The sequence below is a fragment of the Bradysia coprophila genome, unplaced genomic scaffold, assembly GCF_014529535.1.
Source record: "Bradysia coprophila strain Holo2 unplaced genomic scaffold, BU_Bcop_v1 contig_193, whole genome shotgun sequence".
Classification (NCBI taxonomy): domain Eukaryota; kingdom Metazoa; phylum Arthropoda; class Insecta; order Diptera; family Sciaridae; genus Bradysia; species Bradysia coprophila.
The window spans coordinates 2,036,210-2,054,327 of NW_023503456.1; the positions used below are offsets into that span (position 1 = coordinate 2,036,210).

Sequence of the window (18,118 nt, forward strand, 5' to 3'; positions counted from 1 at the left end):
GAAGTCATCTATCTATCTATACAAAAGAAACGCAGTGCCTACTGTGATTTTTCGAGCCTCCGAATATTTTTTATGTTCATGCTAGTAGCAGTGCTATGTTCAAATCGAAGTTTAAATAAAATCTTCGTAATAGTTAGGAGGCATTGCCATTTCGATTCGAAACGGCGTCCACACACTCGAAATTATCACTACGTTTTTATTGCATTTACTTAAAAGACCGTTTGCAAATTTATAGCATACATTTTGTAGGAAAAATATTCGTTTTTTTGATGATTTCCCTGAACCACAATCTCTCTCTCTCTCTCTCTCTATCTCTCTCATTTTCGTGTGTTAACCCTATAAATTCATTTCTTTTTAAAAAAAAATTTTGGGATGCAAAATCTTGTGAAAGATGCCTACAGGATGCAGCAAAGATGCAAAGGGATGCAAGCTGGGACAACAGGTATCCCAGTCGGTCTCATCGGGTTAATGGACCTCGGCTAGCCTCGGATCAACAAAATTTACACGAAAGATAACTTTTCATCTTGCAAAATAGTCATGCAAAATACTATCCTTTAGATTGACTTTAAACACAAATAAACCCACAAATAGCCTAAACTGTGAACGTTTGAATGTGAATTCCCATACAAAAATTCAAAATATCGAATTTGACTGCTTTTTTTCGCAGCGGTTTCTACCATACCACTAAACGCGTGGATTTATTTTCCATTTGTTCATTCACTGATTCACCCAAAGTTCAAATTGTGAAACGCACTTACTGCGTGAATTGCAGATAGTTTCCCACACATTTTTTTAATCAAATTTAAAACATCGAATCGAACACGAAGCTCAACGGATCATTTACGTATGAAACATCGAATCATTTAAAGTGAAGAAGAAGAAGTACATACAGAAACGTCAGTGTTAAAGTGACACAACATACATTTCACGCGATTGTTTTGTAATTTCTCCAGAATTTGTGATCTTTTAATTCGGTTTGATGGAAAATGTGAAGAAAAGTGAAGTCAATATAATCAAGTTGTGATATGACTGAGAAAGTGACGCTACGAAAAAAATTGAGAATCAAACATTAAATCACATTCATTTCGTCTTATTGTTTTCGTTCATCCATTATCGGCTAGGTCAGGTAAGAGTTTGTCTTGGTTCAGAATTTTCATCGTATTTTCAATGTTGAAACGATAATAAACTGATGGTGGTGGTAAAAAAGAAGTTGTCGATCGTTCGACTGACAAAATTCTTAGAGTCGGTGACGAAATCATGTGAAATCATATGAAATCTATCTGATGAAATTACCGCACACCTGGCGCAATACATCATTCATCATAAAATGTTGTTTACATTTACCCGTTATTGCGAATCCCGTCAAACATTTACCGACGACGCATGTTCAAAAATTGAAATATTTGAACCGATTCGGTTTACTAACTGAAAATTTACATGTTTGAGAATCTGATTGTTATTCTTATGTTCAGACTTGCATCATTTCTGGCGAATATCATGTTTTGCCTCAAACCGTTGAGGGTCGAAAGTCGTTCTTTTCATCGAATGTCATGAACTTTTGACAACCTTAACATAACATATAAAATCCGTTACAAAACTAGTGATAAAGGTGTAAAGTCACGTTTTCGTGTGTTTATTCACCTCGACTGCGCTTCGGATCAACAAAAGTCACACGAAAACTGACTTTTCAACTGGCTTTCACTTATTACACCATGCAAATGACAATTTGATTTGCCATTATGCAATACCCTCTCAAGTAAACAAACTTCGTTTTGACACTGACAAAATACCACCTTAGTACACTGTTGACTAATTTCTGATTTTGCATGTAAAATCAACGCACTTCAAGCAAAAGTGGTACTCTAAATAGTGTACTAAAACTTGACAGTCTTCTTCTTCTTCTTCTTCTTTTTCAGCCTGTTTCTATCCACTGCTGGATGTAGGCCTCTCCAACTTCTTTCCATTTCGTACGATCCAATGCCATTTGCTGCCAGTTTGTACCTGCAATATTCTTAATTCCGTTTGTCCATCTCTCTGGTGGTCTTTTATATGGTCGCCAGTTCATGATCTTTTTGGTCCAACGTTCGTCTGTCCTTCTTGCAATATGTCCCGCCCAGCTCCATTTCAGAGATGCTATTCTTTCCATGACATCCACGACCCTGGTTTGTTGTCGAATCCATTGATTCGTCATTCTGTCTCTGAGTGTTATTCCAAGCATACTCCGTTCCATGGCTCTTTGTGTCACTCTCAATTTTTCTTCGGATGCTTTCGTTAAAGTTAACGTTTCCGCTCCATAAGTGAGCACTGGAAGGACACAAGTGTCGAAAACTTTGCGTTTCAGACAATTATTCATTTTGCTTTTGAGAATTAGTCTGAGTTTTCCGAACGCTGCCCATGCAAGACCAATCCTACGTCTTATTTCTGCAGTTTGGTTGTCCAGACCTAACTTCAGCTTATGTCCTAGATATACGTAGCTGTCGACTCGTTCAATGACAGTGTCACCAATTTTGATTTCTCTATCGTCCCCGATGTTGGTCATGACTTTTGTTTTCGATAAGTTCATCTTGAGGCCAACTTTGTTTGCCTCTTCACTTAACTGTTGTAGCATAAGCTGAGCCTGACCTAGATTCGCTGCTATCGGTACAATGTCATCAGCGAAGCGGAGATTGCTCAGGTACTCTCCATTTATCTTTATTCCCATTTTACTCCAGTTTAACTTCCTAAAAACACTCTGCAGAATCGCCGTGAATAATTTCGGTGAAATGGTGTCACCCTGCCTTACACCTCGGCCAATTCTGAATTTCTCCGTGCTCTTATGAAGTTTTATACATGAAGTAGCATTTTTGTACACACATCGAATTGTGTTGGAGTACCTTGAGTCTACTCTACATTCGTCTAATGCGTCCAATATCGACCATGTTTCCACTGAATCGAAAGCTTTTTCGAAGTCTATGAATAGCAAGACTATGTCGATGTTGTATTCACGACACTTCTCAATAAGCGTTCTCATCACTTGCAAATGGTCGTTTGTGCTGAAACCAGATCTGAAAGCAGCTTGTTCAACAGGTTGGTAGAAGTCGAACTTGTTAGTGTTCCTCTTCGTAATGATTTTCATAAACAACTTGTAGAGTGTTGACAATAGGCTTATGGGTCGGTAATTTTCCAGCTTTGTTATGTCTCCTTTTTTATGCAGCAATGTAATTACCGCATTTTCCCAAGCTTCTGGTACTTCTTCCCATTGGAGACATTGATTAAACAAAGCCGTGATTGCCTTTAATAAGGAGTCTCCACCTAGTTTAATGGCTTCCACTGGAACACCATCTTCTCCTGGAGACTTTTTGTTTTTCATCTCGGCTACTGCGGCCTTGACTTCATCAACAGTTATGTCGGGCATATCATCCGATCCCACGTTTCTTATTATTGGTCTATCTTCGGTTTCTTCCGTTGGACTCTGTCTTGCTGAAGAAAACAAATTCTCATAAAATTCTGTTGCAATGTTTAATATCGCATTTCGATCCGTTTGGATCGTTCCTGTTTTGTCTCGTAATTTGAAGATTTCTTTTTTGGCGTTTGTCATTTTTCTCCGTAGGACTTTCATATTGCAGTTAGCTTCAATTATGTTTTGAGCCAATTGGACATTATATTTTCTTTCATCTGATCTCCTTGCTTTGTTGATACTTTTAGACAAGTTCCGGTATTCCACCGAATCTCGCCCTCCGTTTTTTACCAACTCTGCTCTGCTTGCGATCAGGTCTAACGTTTCTCTGCTGAGTTTTGATTCTTTCCCTTGGACGGATTTGCATTTGGATTTCATGAATCCCATTATTGTATCGACGATTTTGGTATTCAATTCGTCCAATGTTTCACATTGATTGTTGACGTTATCTAATTCGGCAGTCATTTTCGTAGCAAATTCTTCATTTTGTGTGTAAAGCCGTTGTACGTCAATCCTTTCACTTTTCTGAACTAGTTGTGATCTTTGAAATCTGGTATTTAACGTGACTCTTGCACGAACCATTCGGTGATCACTACCGGTTGAAAAATTGTTTAGGACCGTAACGTTCTTAACGGTTGACTTACAGCCAGTTATGATGTAATCGATCTCATTTTTCGTTACACCATCTGCACTAGCCCAAGTCCATTTCCTTTGAGGCTTTCCGGCAAAAAATGAATTCATTGCGTACAAATTGTGTTGCTGTAGGAAGTTGAGTAAAGTATTTCCACGCTCATTTCTTTGGTCGTTGCTAAAACTACCAATAGAAACTTCGGAGTCTTCTTCTCGTTTTCCCAGCTTCGCATTGAAATCACCGATGAGATATTGGTAATGTGATGGGTTTTCGTCCAGAGCTTTCTCGACATCTTCATAGAATCTTTCTACTTCTTCGTCATCATGGGTGGACGTGGGTGCGTAAACCTGAATTAATTTGACACTGTATCTGTTATTTATCTTAAGGCTTACGTATATCACTCGATCGGATATGCTTTTCGTGTGAGTTATGCGATCCGACCACCGCTTGTTTATGAACAATCCGACACCGTGCATCAGCATCTGACTGTCACTTCCTCGGTAGAAGAATGTATGCCCTGATTGTAATTTCAGGCATTCCTCTCCAGGTTTTCTCACTTCGCTCACTCCCACAACATCCCATTTTATCTTTTCTAGCTCTTCTTCCATTTCTTGCATTTTTTGTCTTGACGACAATGTTCTGGCATTATATGTGGCAATGTATAATTCGTTGTGGCTTCGTTTGAAGGTTTTTAGCATTAAAACACCACGCTTGCTACTGCGGGTTGGTGAGTATGAAAGCTTTACTTTGCTCGCCCCCGGTAATCCCCGAGCTCTGACCCGCGCATTTCTGCACGTACCGGGACCACAGTGCCTATCAAAGTGCACAGTGCCCGACGGGGTAGTGTTACTCTTTTTGAACATTCTTTTCCATAAAGCTTTGCCCATTCTTTTGAACCTATCTGAGCAAAAGGTTATTGACGTGTTTTAAAGGACGTCGTTGAAAAGCTTAACCTAGTAGCTAATAAGAATTCTGGGATCGTTCTATCCTTGGGCTTCCTGATCGTGTTGTTTCGCCTCAACGTTGGTCCCTTAACCCCAATTCTTTCGGCTTCCAACTCACGATTCATTCAGCCTTAAGATTGATCTATCTAATCCTATCTTATCTACTGCTACGTCCTCGTTAAACTTCATTCCCTCCACTCTTTTCCAAACTGGCTTGGGACAGTCTTTGGCGGTGTTCACTTGACAGTGCTCCATACAAAATTTTACACTGTAAAAAGAGTGGGGATAAAATTTCATACAAAATAGTACTCTATTTTTCCGGTGTCAATCGAAGCACGTTTGCTTGAAGTGCGTTAGTAAAATGCAAAGGCTAATTATTTATCGCCTCAGAGCCAAACAAGGTTTCACAAAAAAATATAATTTTCAACCGTACCATTTGGTGCAGCGGAATCCATGGCACTGGCAGATACAGAAGTCGTGGTGGCAAAATGATCGGGTTGCAAACGGTAGAACTCTGGACTTCTGATAGAAAATTATACAAAATATTGGTCCCATATGGGTGCAAGGGAAGCAGGAAAGAAGGAAGTTTCTAAATTATGATTTTTCGGATGGTCGTCTTGGTGGAAATCTTGCGAAATACATTTTGTAGCGAGTGATATAAGTAGAGAGCTAACTTGTAAGAACATTTACAGCGAGTCCATTGTTTTGACCGTGCCCAACTTGACTTGCATTTTGGTAACAGACGCATTAGAGGTTTGTCGACGTATTAGGGCTCCGGGCGTATTACGGATACGGACGTATTATGGTTACGGGTCGTACTGGGCTAAGTCGCAGCAAACGCTCCGACTGTTCTGATGCCTTGTTAAGTTTTCTTTAGGTCTTGAGAAAACCTTGAATATCGACACTGGTACTGGATCAATTAAGGACCAGAGGAAAAAGCGTCAATGACCTTTGCTTTTCTGTTCTATTTGGAGTTGTTTCTGATAGAATTTGGTGGTTGAGTGAGCACTGTTTGTGTTTGATGGAGTTGAAAGTGAATTAAAAGAGCAAAGTTTTCGGCTGCACATTTATTTCGTTCTCTTATGTGGTATCTTACAGTCTCAGCTGTAAATCTGATGAACGTGAATCTCTACAAGCAAACTTTACGGTCACAATGTCCTCGAGCGGATGTGGACAGTCCTTTTATCATGTACAATTTTCCGTCGCTGGGAGTAATTGATTCTTTAGCTATACTGCCAGTGTTCGTGTCCACTGCAACGTTTCCCGTATTAACACACAACGAGTCTAACAGTGGTCCACAAAATGTTATTGAAGTCGGAAATCTTGCCGGTAACATGTATGTCTCTACAGTTGTTGATGTTCTATGACAACACTCGACAGATTTTAATTTTAAATTCAAGTCAATTGTCGTGCGGCGCACTCATATTTCATACCTGGGATCTATTTTTACGACAGACGATGCGTTGTACAACGTGACATACAACATTCCAAATTTATCGATAACCATGCCATTAGCAACGCTAGTTTCATTTGTGAATTGAAATATCGAGCGACCATTGGCTAACGAAATGAAGATAAGAGGAAGACGATTCCGAATGCAAAATTGTTCACAAAATTCTTACTCAATTCACCAGTGAACGGCGACCATTTGTATTCCATAATGTTGTGCTGACACACGTCCTTGTGATAAAAATGACCCGTCAAGATATTCCAGTCCATTGCGGACGATGCCCTCAATCCACCGAAATTTCTGACCACACCCTGAAGTCGATCGTATCGGTACAATGACGATTCAGCTGGCACTTTGCCATCACAATACGAAACTTGAGCCGTCCCGCTGAATAGGCGTCGTTTCGGATCGGCCTTTGCATACGTTACAACATGGTTGGCGAAATTCTGATCAACGCAAAAGATTTCACGGAGTTTGATTGCTGTCGCTGAGAACCCGTCCCAATATACTGCGGCCGCACAACTACCAAGTACAGCCACGAATTGATTCGGTGCACAGCTCATCGGAATCAAATTCGAAACGCCACCGCTGTATCCCTGAATGCTGGCTGAATAATGTATATTGGCCACCCAATCATAGCGGAAGAGCACCGGTCCTGTTCCACTACCGAAATAGTCGCCGTAGTACACGTTCTTTGTGACACAATCCCAAAAAGTCGATGCACTAGCGCCGATCAACGGTGACGACGAAACCGGAATCACTTGATAAGAAGACTAACGAACATTTTGGTTTTGTTATTTGTTGGTGAGAACGCGTCGACTAAGTTGATTCTACTTACAACCGATGCACAGCCGAACAATATACCGACAATCAATGTGTTAAACATTTCAGAGCTCGATCGGTGTAAGAATACGTTGCGTAGATGTGTTTCGCTTCGCTTAAGTACTAAATAATTCAGACAGTAACCGTTACGCAAGCGAACCATTAGCATGAGGGCCGTATTTGCACTAGTGCTTCATTGTGTGACTAAAATGAGTTCTGTTTTCTGGAGCATACCGGAGCTACGCGGTGGATTTAAGTTAAGGAATTTGTTTGGAAATAAATCAAATTGAAACAGGCCGCCACAGGTCTGCAAGTATAGCGATGAATTGAAATTTCATTTCAGCTATGATTCGCTAGACTTGTTCGTGTGCAAATTGGTAAAGTGTTCCTAGAGCATTACACTTTTACTGGATGTAGGCCTCTCCAACTTCTTTCCATTTCGTACGATCCATTGCCATTTGCTGCCAGTTTGTACCTGCAATATTCTTAATTCCGTTTGTCCATCTCTCTGGTGGTCTACCTATAGCTCTTCTTTTATATGGTCGCCAGTTCATGATCTTTTTGGTCCAACGGTCGTCTGTCCTTCTTGCAATATGTCCCGCCCAGCTCCATTTCAGAGATGCTATTCTTTCCATCATGACATCAACGACCCTGGTTTGTTGTCGAATCCATTGATTCGTCATTCTGTCTCTGAGTGTTATTCCAAGCATACTCCGTTCCATGGCTCTTTGTGTCACTCTCAATTTATCTTCGGATGCTTTTGTTAAAGTTAACGTTTCCGCTCCATAAGTGAGCACTGGAAGGACACAAGTGTCGAAAACTTTGCGTTTCAGACTATTATTCATTTAGTCTGAGTCTTCCGAACGCTGCCCATGCAAGACCAATCCTACATCTTATTTGATCTCTCTATCGTCCCCAATGTTGGTCATGACTTTCGTTTTCGACAAGTTCATCTTGAGGCCAACTTTGCTTGCCTCTTCACTTAATGTTGTAGCATAAGCTGAGCCTGACGTAGATTCGCTGCTATCGGTACAATGTCATCAGCGAAGCGGAGATTGCTCTTCCTAAACTTCCTAAAAACACTCTGCAGAATCGCCGTGAATAATTTCGGTGAAATGGTGTCACCCTGCCTTACACCTCGGCCAATTCTGAATTTCTCCGTGCTCTTATGAAGTTTTATACATGAAGTAGCATTGCTGTACACACATCGAATTGTGTTGGAGTACCTTGAGTCTACTCTACATTCGTCTAATGCGTCCAATATCGACCATGTTTCCACTGAATCGAATGTTTTTTCGAAGTGTCTACGAATAGCAAGACTATGTCGATGTTGTATTCAAGACACTTCTCAATAAGCGTTCTCATCACCTGCAAATGGTCGTTTGTGCTGAAACCAGATCTGAAAGCAGCTTGTTCAACAGGTTGGTAGAAGTCGAACTTGTTTGTGTTACTCTTCGTAATGATTTTCATAAACAACTTGTAGAGTGTTGACAATAGGCTTATGGGTCGGTAATTTTCCAGCTTTGTTATGTCTCCTTTTTTATGCAGCAATGTAATTATCGCATTTTCCCAGGCTTCTGGTACTTCTTCCCATTGGAGACATTGACTAAACAAAGCCGTGATTGCCTTTAATAAGGAGTCTCCACCTAGTTTAATGGCTTCCACTGGAACACCATCTTCTCCGGGAGACTTTTTGTTTTTCATCTCGGCTACTGCGGCCTTGACTTCATCAACAGTTATGTCGGGCATATCCTCCGATCCCACGTTTCTTATTATTGGTCTATCTTCGGTTTCTTCCGTTGGACTCTGTCTTGCTGAAGAAAACAAATTCTCATAAAATTCTGTTGCAATGTTTAGTATCGCATTTCGATCCGTTTGGATCGTTCCGGTTTTGTCTCGTAATTTGAAGATTTCTTTTTTGGCGTTTGTCATTTTTCTCCGTAGTTCTTTCATATTGCAGTTAGCTTCAATTATGTTTTGAGCCAATTGGACATTTTCTTTCATCTGATCTCCTTGCTTTGTTGATACTTTTAGACAAATTCTTCACTTTTCGATAACTTCGGTCTGACAGAAAAGTTATAAAGTTTTTTGCGGAGAACAAAGTTGGCGAAGAGACTTTATTTCCATCTCTACATCCAGAGGAGCTAAAGAACGAAATGGACTCAGACAAGAAAAAAAAACGGAATCTCAGGGACCTTTCGAAGAAACTACATTCCTGAAATCAATTGAGAAAGAACGTCGTAAAAAGATTTTCCCCAGCTGCGGTCCTTACGCTCTCAGGGCGAGAATTGTAAGATTTTGAGCGATTTTTCAAGGTTTTTTTTTTGGGTTTCATTCTCGACTTTTGGCATTATCAAGGTAGTTGTGAGTTAGTTCCTAAAAATCAATGATTCACCATCTTCCCAGCGCGAAAATTGAAGGATATTTTAGGGATTTGTGAGTTTCGTTCTGGACTTTTGGGATTATTGGAGTGGTGATTTGTTGGTTCCTGAATTACCGTGATAAGGTACGATAAAGAAATGATCGAAGGACGGGATTTCGTGTTATCTAACAAAAGATGGACGCCGAATCATTTGACATAATGTGTTACCATAGCGATATCAGTTTTTTTTTTGAAGTAGAGTCACAAAGACTTGCGTCACGTTAAGGGTTAATTTTTAACTGATAGACAATCCTGACTATGTCGTGTTGCGATCATAAATTGTCACAACATTCGAATCAGTTTTTTTGCAGTCCCCCCAGTCTTCATGAACATTTCTGCTCCACAAAATGTTTCTAAACTGCTCCATTCAATAATGAATTGCCTCCAGTTAAAGCTGATTCGTTAAGTAAAACATTTCGAACCGTCTGGCATTGTCTCCGTCACAATACAGTTCGGATATTTATTCAACTCATCAATTCAATGGATCTCCATCGGAATTCAAATATTTCTTGCGATGATATGGACATTATATTACCTGTAACGGGTCTACACATGTTCAGAGTAAATTTACTGTCTTTTGTCCATATTAACTAGGTATTGAGACCAATTTGAATGACCTGTATATAATTCGGTGCACGCACAATGGATTGAAGAACGGATTAATCAAAGTCTTGTGTTGCTTGTTTTAAAAGAGAACAGCTAACCTTAAACCACACAATGATATCGTTACGAAAGTGTATTCGGTCAATAAAAGAGTGTGGCGTTCAATGAACAAGTCTTACTCTCATCTGATTGGGTGTTTTCAATATTTCGTTAAGATCAATGGTACTGCTTGCAGTCAGCTATTATGTCATTATTATTATCACTAGCCATGCAGTCAGATGCGGGACATGTGGTCAAGCTATCACAAAGCTGCTGCATACCAACAAAAACACGTACGAGTATTGTGCATGGCTAGTCTCACTAAGCGATGAAGCAGAATGAAGTTTGCTTTCATTTCGCTTATGATTCGCTAGACTTGTACATGCAATATGGTATGACTAGCCATTTGTTGTTAGTTGTTTCCTTACCACTGTCGCCATAGCCTGATGAGATATTGGCAAAAATAATTCTTTAAAACTTTTGAGTGGTTATGAAATTGCATTGCACTCTCTCAGATAGAAACAGTGCCGTGGCAGAAACCATGTCGCTAACTAAACATATACTTTGATTCCACGGTGACGAAATGTGAAAACGATTTCTGACCAGCTCTGACATATGCGGTGTGATATCCGTCGGTGAAAGGGTAACTTCGCGAATTGTCGTTTGATTTTAAAGTGAGCGGAAAAGTGCACATCTATCAATGCCCAAGGAATCACAGGTTACTAAAATCATTTAACTCAGTTTCATATTTTGTAACCAGAGTGAACGGGTTTTGCGCGCAGTACGTTTCCCCTCGTTCAAATGTATTTATCAATTTGATCGAAACCTAATCTTATCAACGTTAGATTGTGGTTAAGTAAATTTGGGTCAGTGAGGTATACCGTCAGTTTGTTGTTTCGTTTCGACATTTGTGGCTGCACTGCCGCAGCAACGGGATAGCTAATGAGATTACTTTGAAGATTCTACCGGTTTAACGTATGTTGCCATCTGATTGCTAATTTGGCAACGTTTTCACAGGAAACGAATTCCAACTAGCAGAGATTCTTCAGTCCATTCAGTTTTCCCCTTTTCTTTCAGACGCAAAATCCTATACTACGATGATTGCCGCTCAACAAGGATGCACAATCGTTAGAAGCATTACGTTGTCACCAAGAATGCATTTCCGGTTAATCTCAACTCTGTCACTTCCATCGAATCTCAACGCATCGTCGATTACGAAACGCTCATGGACAACGCCATTTATCGATTGTCGTATTTTGCCGAACCGAGGCATTCGGTCACTTGGAAAGGTTCAAGGTAACAACAATAACTCACGCCGTAAGTGCGCCTTCCAGACATAACGCAGATTCGGACATTTTAACGCACAGCTTCTGACATTTGTTACATGAAGTCAGCGGTATTTCGTCCAACTGTCAGTTGGAAATATTTAAATTTTTGGCGCACTTATGGCGCGTATTCAAATTGGATGAAAATTTATTTATTTCTGACGTTGATTGTATAGGACGTGTAATGATCCTCGGATCTGGCTGGGCTGGATTCAAACTAGTTCGTGAAATGGATAAGCGAAAATACCAAGTGGTGTCCGTATCACCGAGGTACTGCAAGAACATTTCTTCTTTGTCTTCTTAGACGATCAGAGGAAACTCTAATTTATGTTTTCTCTCTCTTCCTCTCTCTCTCTCTCTCTCTAGAAATCACTTCGTTTTCACACCATTGCTTGCCAGTACTTCCGTGGGCACTCTCGAGTTTCGCTGCATCACCGAACCGGTGCGTGGCTATTCGTCCGACGTTGAATACCACCAGGCTTGGTGCGACGAAGTGAATTTTCAGAAAAACAAAGTTTCCTGTACACTCAATCTACCGCCGACATCGCAGTCCTCATCGAGTTCGCGTCCATTCGATGTGACATACGATCATTTGATCATTGCCGTCGGTTCGTATTCCAACACGTTCGGTATTAAGGGTGTCAAGGAGCACGCATTTTTTCTGAAAGAGGTGGCCGATGCACGCCGGATTCGTACCAGAATATTGGAGTGTTTTGAACGGGCTGACATGGCAACGACGGACGATGAGAAAAACAACATCCTGCATTTTGCCGTGGTTGGCGGTGGGCCAACTGGAATTGAATTTTCGTCGGAACTGCACGACTTTGTGCGCGAAGATTGTTCGCGATTGTTTCCGTCACTGATGAATCATGTCACCATTGCTGTGTACGATGTCGCTCCGACAGTAAGTTTTTTTGCTTTGTCTCGTCGACAATGCGTTTTCATGCGAACGACTTCTTCGTTTAGATTCTGGGGAGTTTCGACAAGTCTCTGGCCGAATATTGCATGACCAAATTCCGTCGACGAAGCATTGACGTGCGGACTGGAACCGTTGTCAAAGAAGTACAAGATGGAAGGCTCATACTGCAAGACGGAAAAGAAATTCCGTTCGGCTGTTTGGTATGGTCGACCGGTCTAACCGAGAACCCGATGACAGCGTCACTGGAGGGCAAAGTATTAAAATCGGAAAATCGTCGCATTTTGACCGACAAATATTTGCGCGTTCTAACACCAGATGGAAAACCAATGCCGAATGTTTACGCACTGGGCGATTGTGCCACCATCAAGGATCATCAATTACCGCAAACGGCCCAGGTCGCCAACCAACAGGCTATTTACCTGCGAAAGGCTCTCAACAAACTGGCAAAACGACCCGAATTAGACTTTACCGATGTGACCGAACCGTTCGTTTTCAAGAATTTCGGCACAATGGCGTACATTGGCAGCTGGGAAGCGGTGGTGGATATGACAAATATCAACGAAAAGGCGAAAGAGTCCGGTACGTTCGCTTGGATCTTTTGGCGGTCGTCTTATCTGACAATGAGCGTGTCACTGCGAAACAAAATGTTGATACCGATGTACTGGTAAGTAGCTTCCCAATAAGGTGGAGTTGTTTTGAAACAACAAAGTGTTTCCTTGTCCTTTGAACAGGTTCATGACGTGGGTGTTTGGTCGGGACATAAGTTCGTTCCAAGATTATGATCGTCAGAAGCGCTCTGTTAGTGCCAGCAAATCGCAATGAGATGCCTTTTAGCAAATTTCGTTGGAAATGGATTCGTTCAACGGACACTTCCATGGAACAATTTTAATTCTGTGTTCAACGGGCAGTATTCATCAAAAAAAAGTTTTTTTTTTTAAATTTATTTATTCCGATGAAGAGTGGTGCTGGCTTGCCATGAAAATAATCGGTTGCATGACAACCAAAATGAAAATGTTGAGAAATTTTGCAGGGTCCCGGTCCATTCGATTGTAAGTTTTCCGATAGATGATAATATGGCGGCTGGGACGTCGCTTCGACATACGTCCCAGTCGTCATATTATCATCTCTCTGTAAGTTTTATATGCATACGAAGCGCAGATAAATACTGAGTTGCCAGCACTGCATGGGATTCATGTACAAAAGGATTTGTTCTGTGCAGTGATGTCTCGTCAACTTGGGATTTTTCTAATTAGCGATTCTTTTGAAAAACAACCTACCCGAATCGGACGCATTTTCCAGTGGACCATTTTATGTGTGCCAAGAAAACCACTTTCAAAATAAATTCATCGCAGCTGGTGTGGCGGGTGGAAGGTGAAAAAACCGACAACACGCACTTTTTGCACAGAAATTTCTTGAGGTACACGAAACGTACAGGGTCATGTGGGGTGTCATTAGAAACGTGATTACTTGAACTTTCGGGGCAAATAGGGTCTTTCGACGATTCTACGATGAAATATAGGAACTTAAATACTTCTCCTGTTTTATCGTAGATGCTTCCGAACCCCATAAGACCTCAGTTGTCCCTACCTTTCAAATGACATCACACACGACCTTAGATTTAGATTTATCAGGGTGGGACGATCACCTAGGTGATCTTGAAACACAGATCTTGTGATCCTTTGTTTCCTTCCCGGTCATCATTTAAATCAAGACAACCTTCCGGTCGCCGCCAGGAATCTGTTCAAAGTGGCAGGTCCCAGGGCGACAACTTCGGAGGGTTGTACGACGTAATCTCCAAGGAGCCTGCGTCTTAGTTTCTTCTTCTAATCCGCAGGAGCACCAAGGAGTCGCCGAGAGCCTTAGCTTATTGAGGTGCCGATTCAGCCCACAGTGTCCAGTAATTGCACCAACCACTCTCCTTATGCATCTCCGGTCCATACTGAGCAAATCTTTGGCCCATCTAGCGTTCGGCCTCGGGAAGAATCGCTTCGTGTGAGCGCCTCCCTCGTACGCATTCCAGCGCTCCAAGTGTTTACCCTCCACCCATTTCGGTCTCGCTTTTGCGCATATCGAATCGGGTATAGGTAGGTACGGTTCGAGCCCGTCTACGAGAGCAGCAGAGCCTGTTTTGGCAAGCTCATCCGCCTTCTCGTTTCCATCCACGCCAGAGTGTGCGGGGACCCAAACCAAGCAAATCTGGTTATTTTGACCCACCGAGTTTAGGTAGTCTTTACATTCCTTGATTAGCTTGGAGATCGTTACGGGTGACGATATTGCTTTTATCATCCCCTCGTTATCGATACAGACCGTTACGTCCTCTCGTTGCGTTCTCAAAGGCAGAGCTTCTTGAACTCCTTTGAGCACTGCGAAGACTTCCGCCTGGGGGACACTGCCAAACTTACCCAGGTGGAACCAGCTGCCTTCTTCGCTTTCTGGTCTGAAAACGCCGGCTCCGGTCCCTACCGAGGTTTTAGATCCGTCGGTAAATATGACTTTACCTTCCCTATACAGATCTGTGGGCCAGCCGTTTAGCCAGTCCTGTCTGCCCCTGCAGGAAATTTGGCGTCCACCAGCCATTTTGCGCTAACCTGTCTGCTGTGGCAGACGCTCAGCTCTGACCTTAATTACCAGGTCCAGAGGTGGCAAATTTCCATGGCCGTAGTCGCCGTGGTTTTCATGGCTCCAGTAACACAGATGCATACTAGCCTCTGAATATCACCCAGTTCCTTCCTAGCTCTTTCGATGTCGAATCTAGGCCACCACACCACACACCGTGACACACGACCTTAAAAGACCTTGTACACTTCGTGTACCTGGAGAAATTTCCACAAGAACAGTGCATGTTGTCGGCTTTTAATCAAGCCACACAACATTCGACGAATTATGCGAAAGTGGTTTTGGCTTCTTGAGTCGAATACCCTTCTTGGCACACTGGAAAAACAGATTTCGGTGGGTCGTTCTTAAAAATAATCGCTCAGTACGTTCCAACAGTACATTTGTGTGCGTATATTGGATGGGCTCCACTGAATTGATTTAAGTAAATAGTTTAAGTTGAGTTCACACCGAGTGAACACACAACTGATTCGAAATATAATTTTCTGTGAACAAAGTTCACCCGGAAAGCTTTTGTATTGTAAATTGTAAAATATAACCGAAAATTTATATTAAAAGTTGTTTGATGTTGCAATAACGTTTTTTCGTTTCGCATTAGATCGTGACACATGAGAGAAACCAGCACATGAAAAGTGAACGCATCCTAAGATCTCTCTTGAGAGAGAGTTGAATTTCTGAAATAAAAAACCGCACATCTCTGGGATCGAACACGGGCCCTCTCACACATCAGCTTATGACAATTCATGTGAGCTAAATCGTTCTTACATGAAGTACGGTAATTGTCGAATAGTATTTATCTGGGCTCATTGTACCAATTACTTTTATTGGTTTTGGATGAGAAGGTAGCCTCGGATCGACGTCTTCTACCTCATGAGTCCAGGACTCCTGGCCCGAGATACAGCTTCTAGAATTTTTCATCCCATACAAAGGACTTTGTTTCAGAGCTACCAGAAGTCCGCCTTGGACTCATGTCTTACTATACTCAATCGATAGCTACTAGTGCTAGGCTAATACTGACAAAAAATTGTATGAGTCCAAGATTCCTGGCCCCAGATACAGCTTCTAGAATTTTTCATTCCATACAAAGGACTTTGTTCCAGAGCTACCAGAAGTCAGCCTTGGACTCATGTCTCACTATGCTCAATCGATAGCTACTAGTACTAGATAAATACTGACAAAATATTATATGAGGCCAAGACTCCTGGCCCGAGATATTTTGTCAGTATTTATCTAGTACTAGTAGCTATCGATTGAGCATAGTGAGACATGAGTCCAAGGCTGACTTCTGGTAGCTCTGGAACAAAGTCCTTTCTATGGGATGAAAAATTCTAGAAGCTTCCTTCCTTCTCATCCAAAATAAAAGTAATTGGTACAATGAGACCAGATAAATACTATTCGACAATTACCGTACTTCATGTGAGAACGATTTAGCTCACTTAAATTGTCATAAGCTGATGTGTGAGAGGGCCCGTGTTCGATCCCAGAGATGTGCGGTTTTTAGCCCCGTACGAAGTACAAAGGGGCTTATAGGATTACGATGCCGTGTGTAATTGATGGAATTCGAAGCAGACGGTAAGGGCAAAGTGTTTGCCTATGTTCATAGATGACGAATCTGCAATAAAAATTTTGTCTGTCCGTCTGTCCGTCTGTCCGTCTGTCCGTCTGTCCGTCAGTCCGTCTGTCCGTCTGTCCGTCTGTCACGTCGATATCTTGAGTAAATCAAATCCGATTTCAAAAATTTTTTTTTCCCTGAAAGATAGTCGAAATAGTGAGGCTAAGTTCGAAGATGGGCATATTCGGGTCGGCCCTTCGTGAGTTAGGGCCACCTAAGTGATTTAAGGTCTTTTGGTGATATTTATGGCAAAATAAACGATAGAAATGTAAATGACACGGCAAATGATAGGTATTGTCAATACCAATCCAGGAAAAAAAAGTTTTTTAAAATCGGGTGAGTGGACCGTGAGTTAGGGCCTTAGAAGTGAAATGCTACTAGGGCCCTATGTGTATTTTACATAGAACTCGAGTAAATTTCATTCGTTTTTCGTAATTTTTGTTTGATTTGGAAGGTAATCGAATGCCGAATAGAATGTTGTTGAAAAAAAATTAAATTAGGGTCCTTGGCCTAAGGCCGCTACTAGGGCCCTATGTGTATTTCAGTATTTCACATATAACTCGAGTATATTTCATCCGTTTTTCGTATTTTTTGTTTCATTTGGAAGGTAATCAAAGGCCGAATAGAATGTTGTTGTAAAAAAATTAAATTTGTGTCCTTGGACTAAGGCCACTACTAGGGCCCTATGTGTATTTTACATACAACTAGAGCAAATTTCATCCGTTTTTCGTTGTCATTTGGGAGGTAATCAAAGGCCGAATAGAATGTAGTTGAAAAAAAATTAAATTTGGGTTCTCGGTCTGAGGCCGATACTAGGGCCCTATGTGTATTTTACATATAACTCGAGCAAATTTCATCCGTTTTTCGTAATTTTTGTTTCATTTGGAAGGTAATCAAAGGCCGAATAGAATGTGGTTGAAAAAAATTTTAAATTTGGGTCCTCGGACTGAGGCCGATACTAGGCCCTTCAAAAAAATAAAATTTTAGGGCGATTTGAAATTTTTGTTTCATTTGAAAGGAACGTCGTACGGGGCTTCGTAATTGCGCTATGCGCAATTTGTAAAATGTACATATTACATAATAATTTTACTTTAACTACATTAACCGGCGCAATAGGCTTACGGTCAAAGTAGGGTGACAGACGCACTAGGGTCACTTACGCAATAGATATACGGGTTTGTACGGGGCTCAGTCGCAGCAAACGCTCCGACTGTTCTGATGGCTCGTTTATTTCAGAAATTCAACTCTCTCTCAAGAGAGAGCTTAGGATGCGTTCACTTTTCATGTGCTGGTTTCTCTCAT

The 18,118-nt window shown here is 41.4% G+C and overlaps 2 protein-coding genes across 3 annotated transcripts; one reads left to right on the forward strand and one right to left on the reverse strand.

Annotated features, from left to right (window-relative positions):
- Positions 1 to 895: 895 nt before the first annotated feature.
- On the forward strand, positions 896 to 13,965 carry LOC119075219 (probable NADH dehydrogenase). 2 transcript variants are annotated; one of them, XM_037181605.1, is made up of 7 exons: positions 896 to 1,107; positions 10,743 to 10,749; positions 11,421 to 11,643; positions 11,849 to 11,942; positions 12,039 to 12,576; positions 12,639 to 13,255; positions 13,323 to 13,965. In XM_037181605.1, the coding sequence occupies exons 3-7, from the start codon at positions 11,445 to 11,447 to the stop codon at positions 13,411 to 13,413; spliced, it is 1,539 nt and encodes a 512-aa protein (XP_037037500.1). In that variant the 5' UTR covers positions 896 to 1,107; positions 10,743 to 10,749; positions 11,421 to 11,444; the 3' UTR covers positions 13,414 to 13,965. The 2 variants fall into 2 exon arrangements, with proteins under 2 accessions (XP_037037500.1, XP_037037499.1); XM_037181604.1 differs by lacking the exon at positions 10,743 to 10,749 and having other exon boundaries at positions 896 to 1,126; positions 11,425 to 11,643.
- Positions 6,027 to 7,359, reverse strand: LOC119075220 (regucalcin-like). The gene is made up of 4 exons (XM_037181606.1): positions 7,300 to 7,359; positions 6,634 to 7,234; positions 6,445 to 6,571; positions 6,027 to 6,372 (listed from the first exon to the last, which is right to left on the reverse strand). Exons 1-4 carry the CDS (start codon positions 7,345 to 7,347, stop codon positions 6,141 to 6,143), a joined length of 1,008 nt encoding a protein of 335 aa, XP_037037501.1. The 5' UTR covers positions 7,348 to 7,359; the 3' UTR covers positions 6,027 to 6,140.
- Positions 13,966 to 18,118: the final 4,153 nt, after the last annotated feature.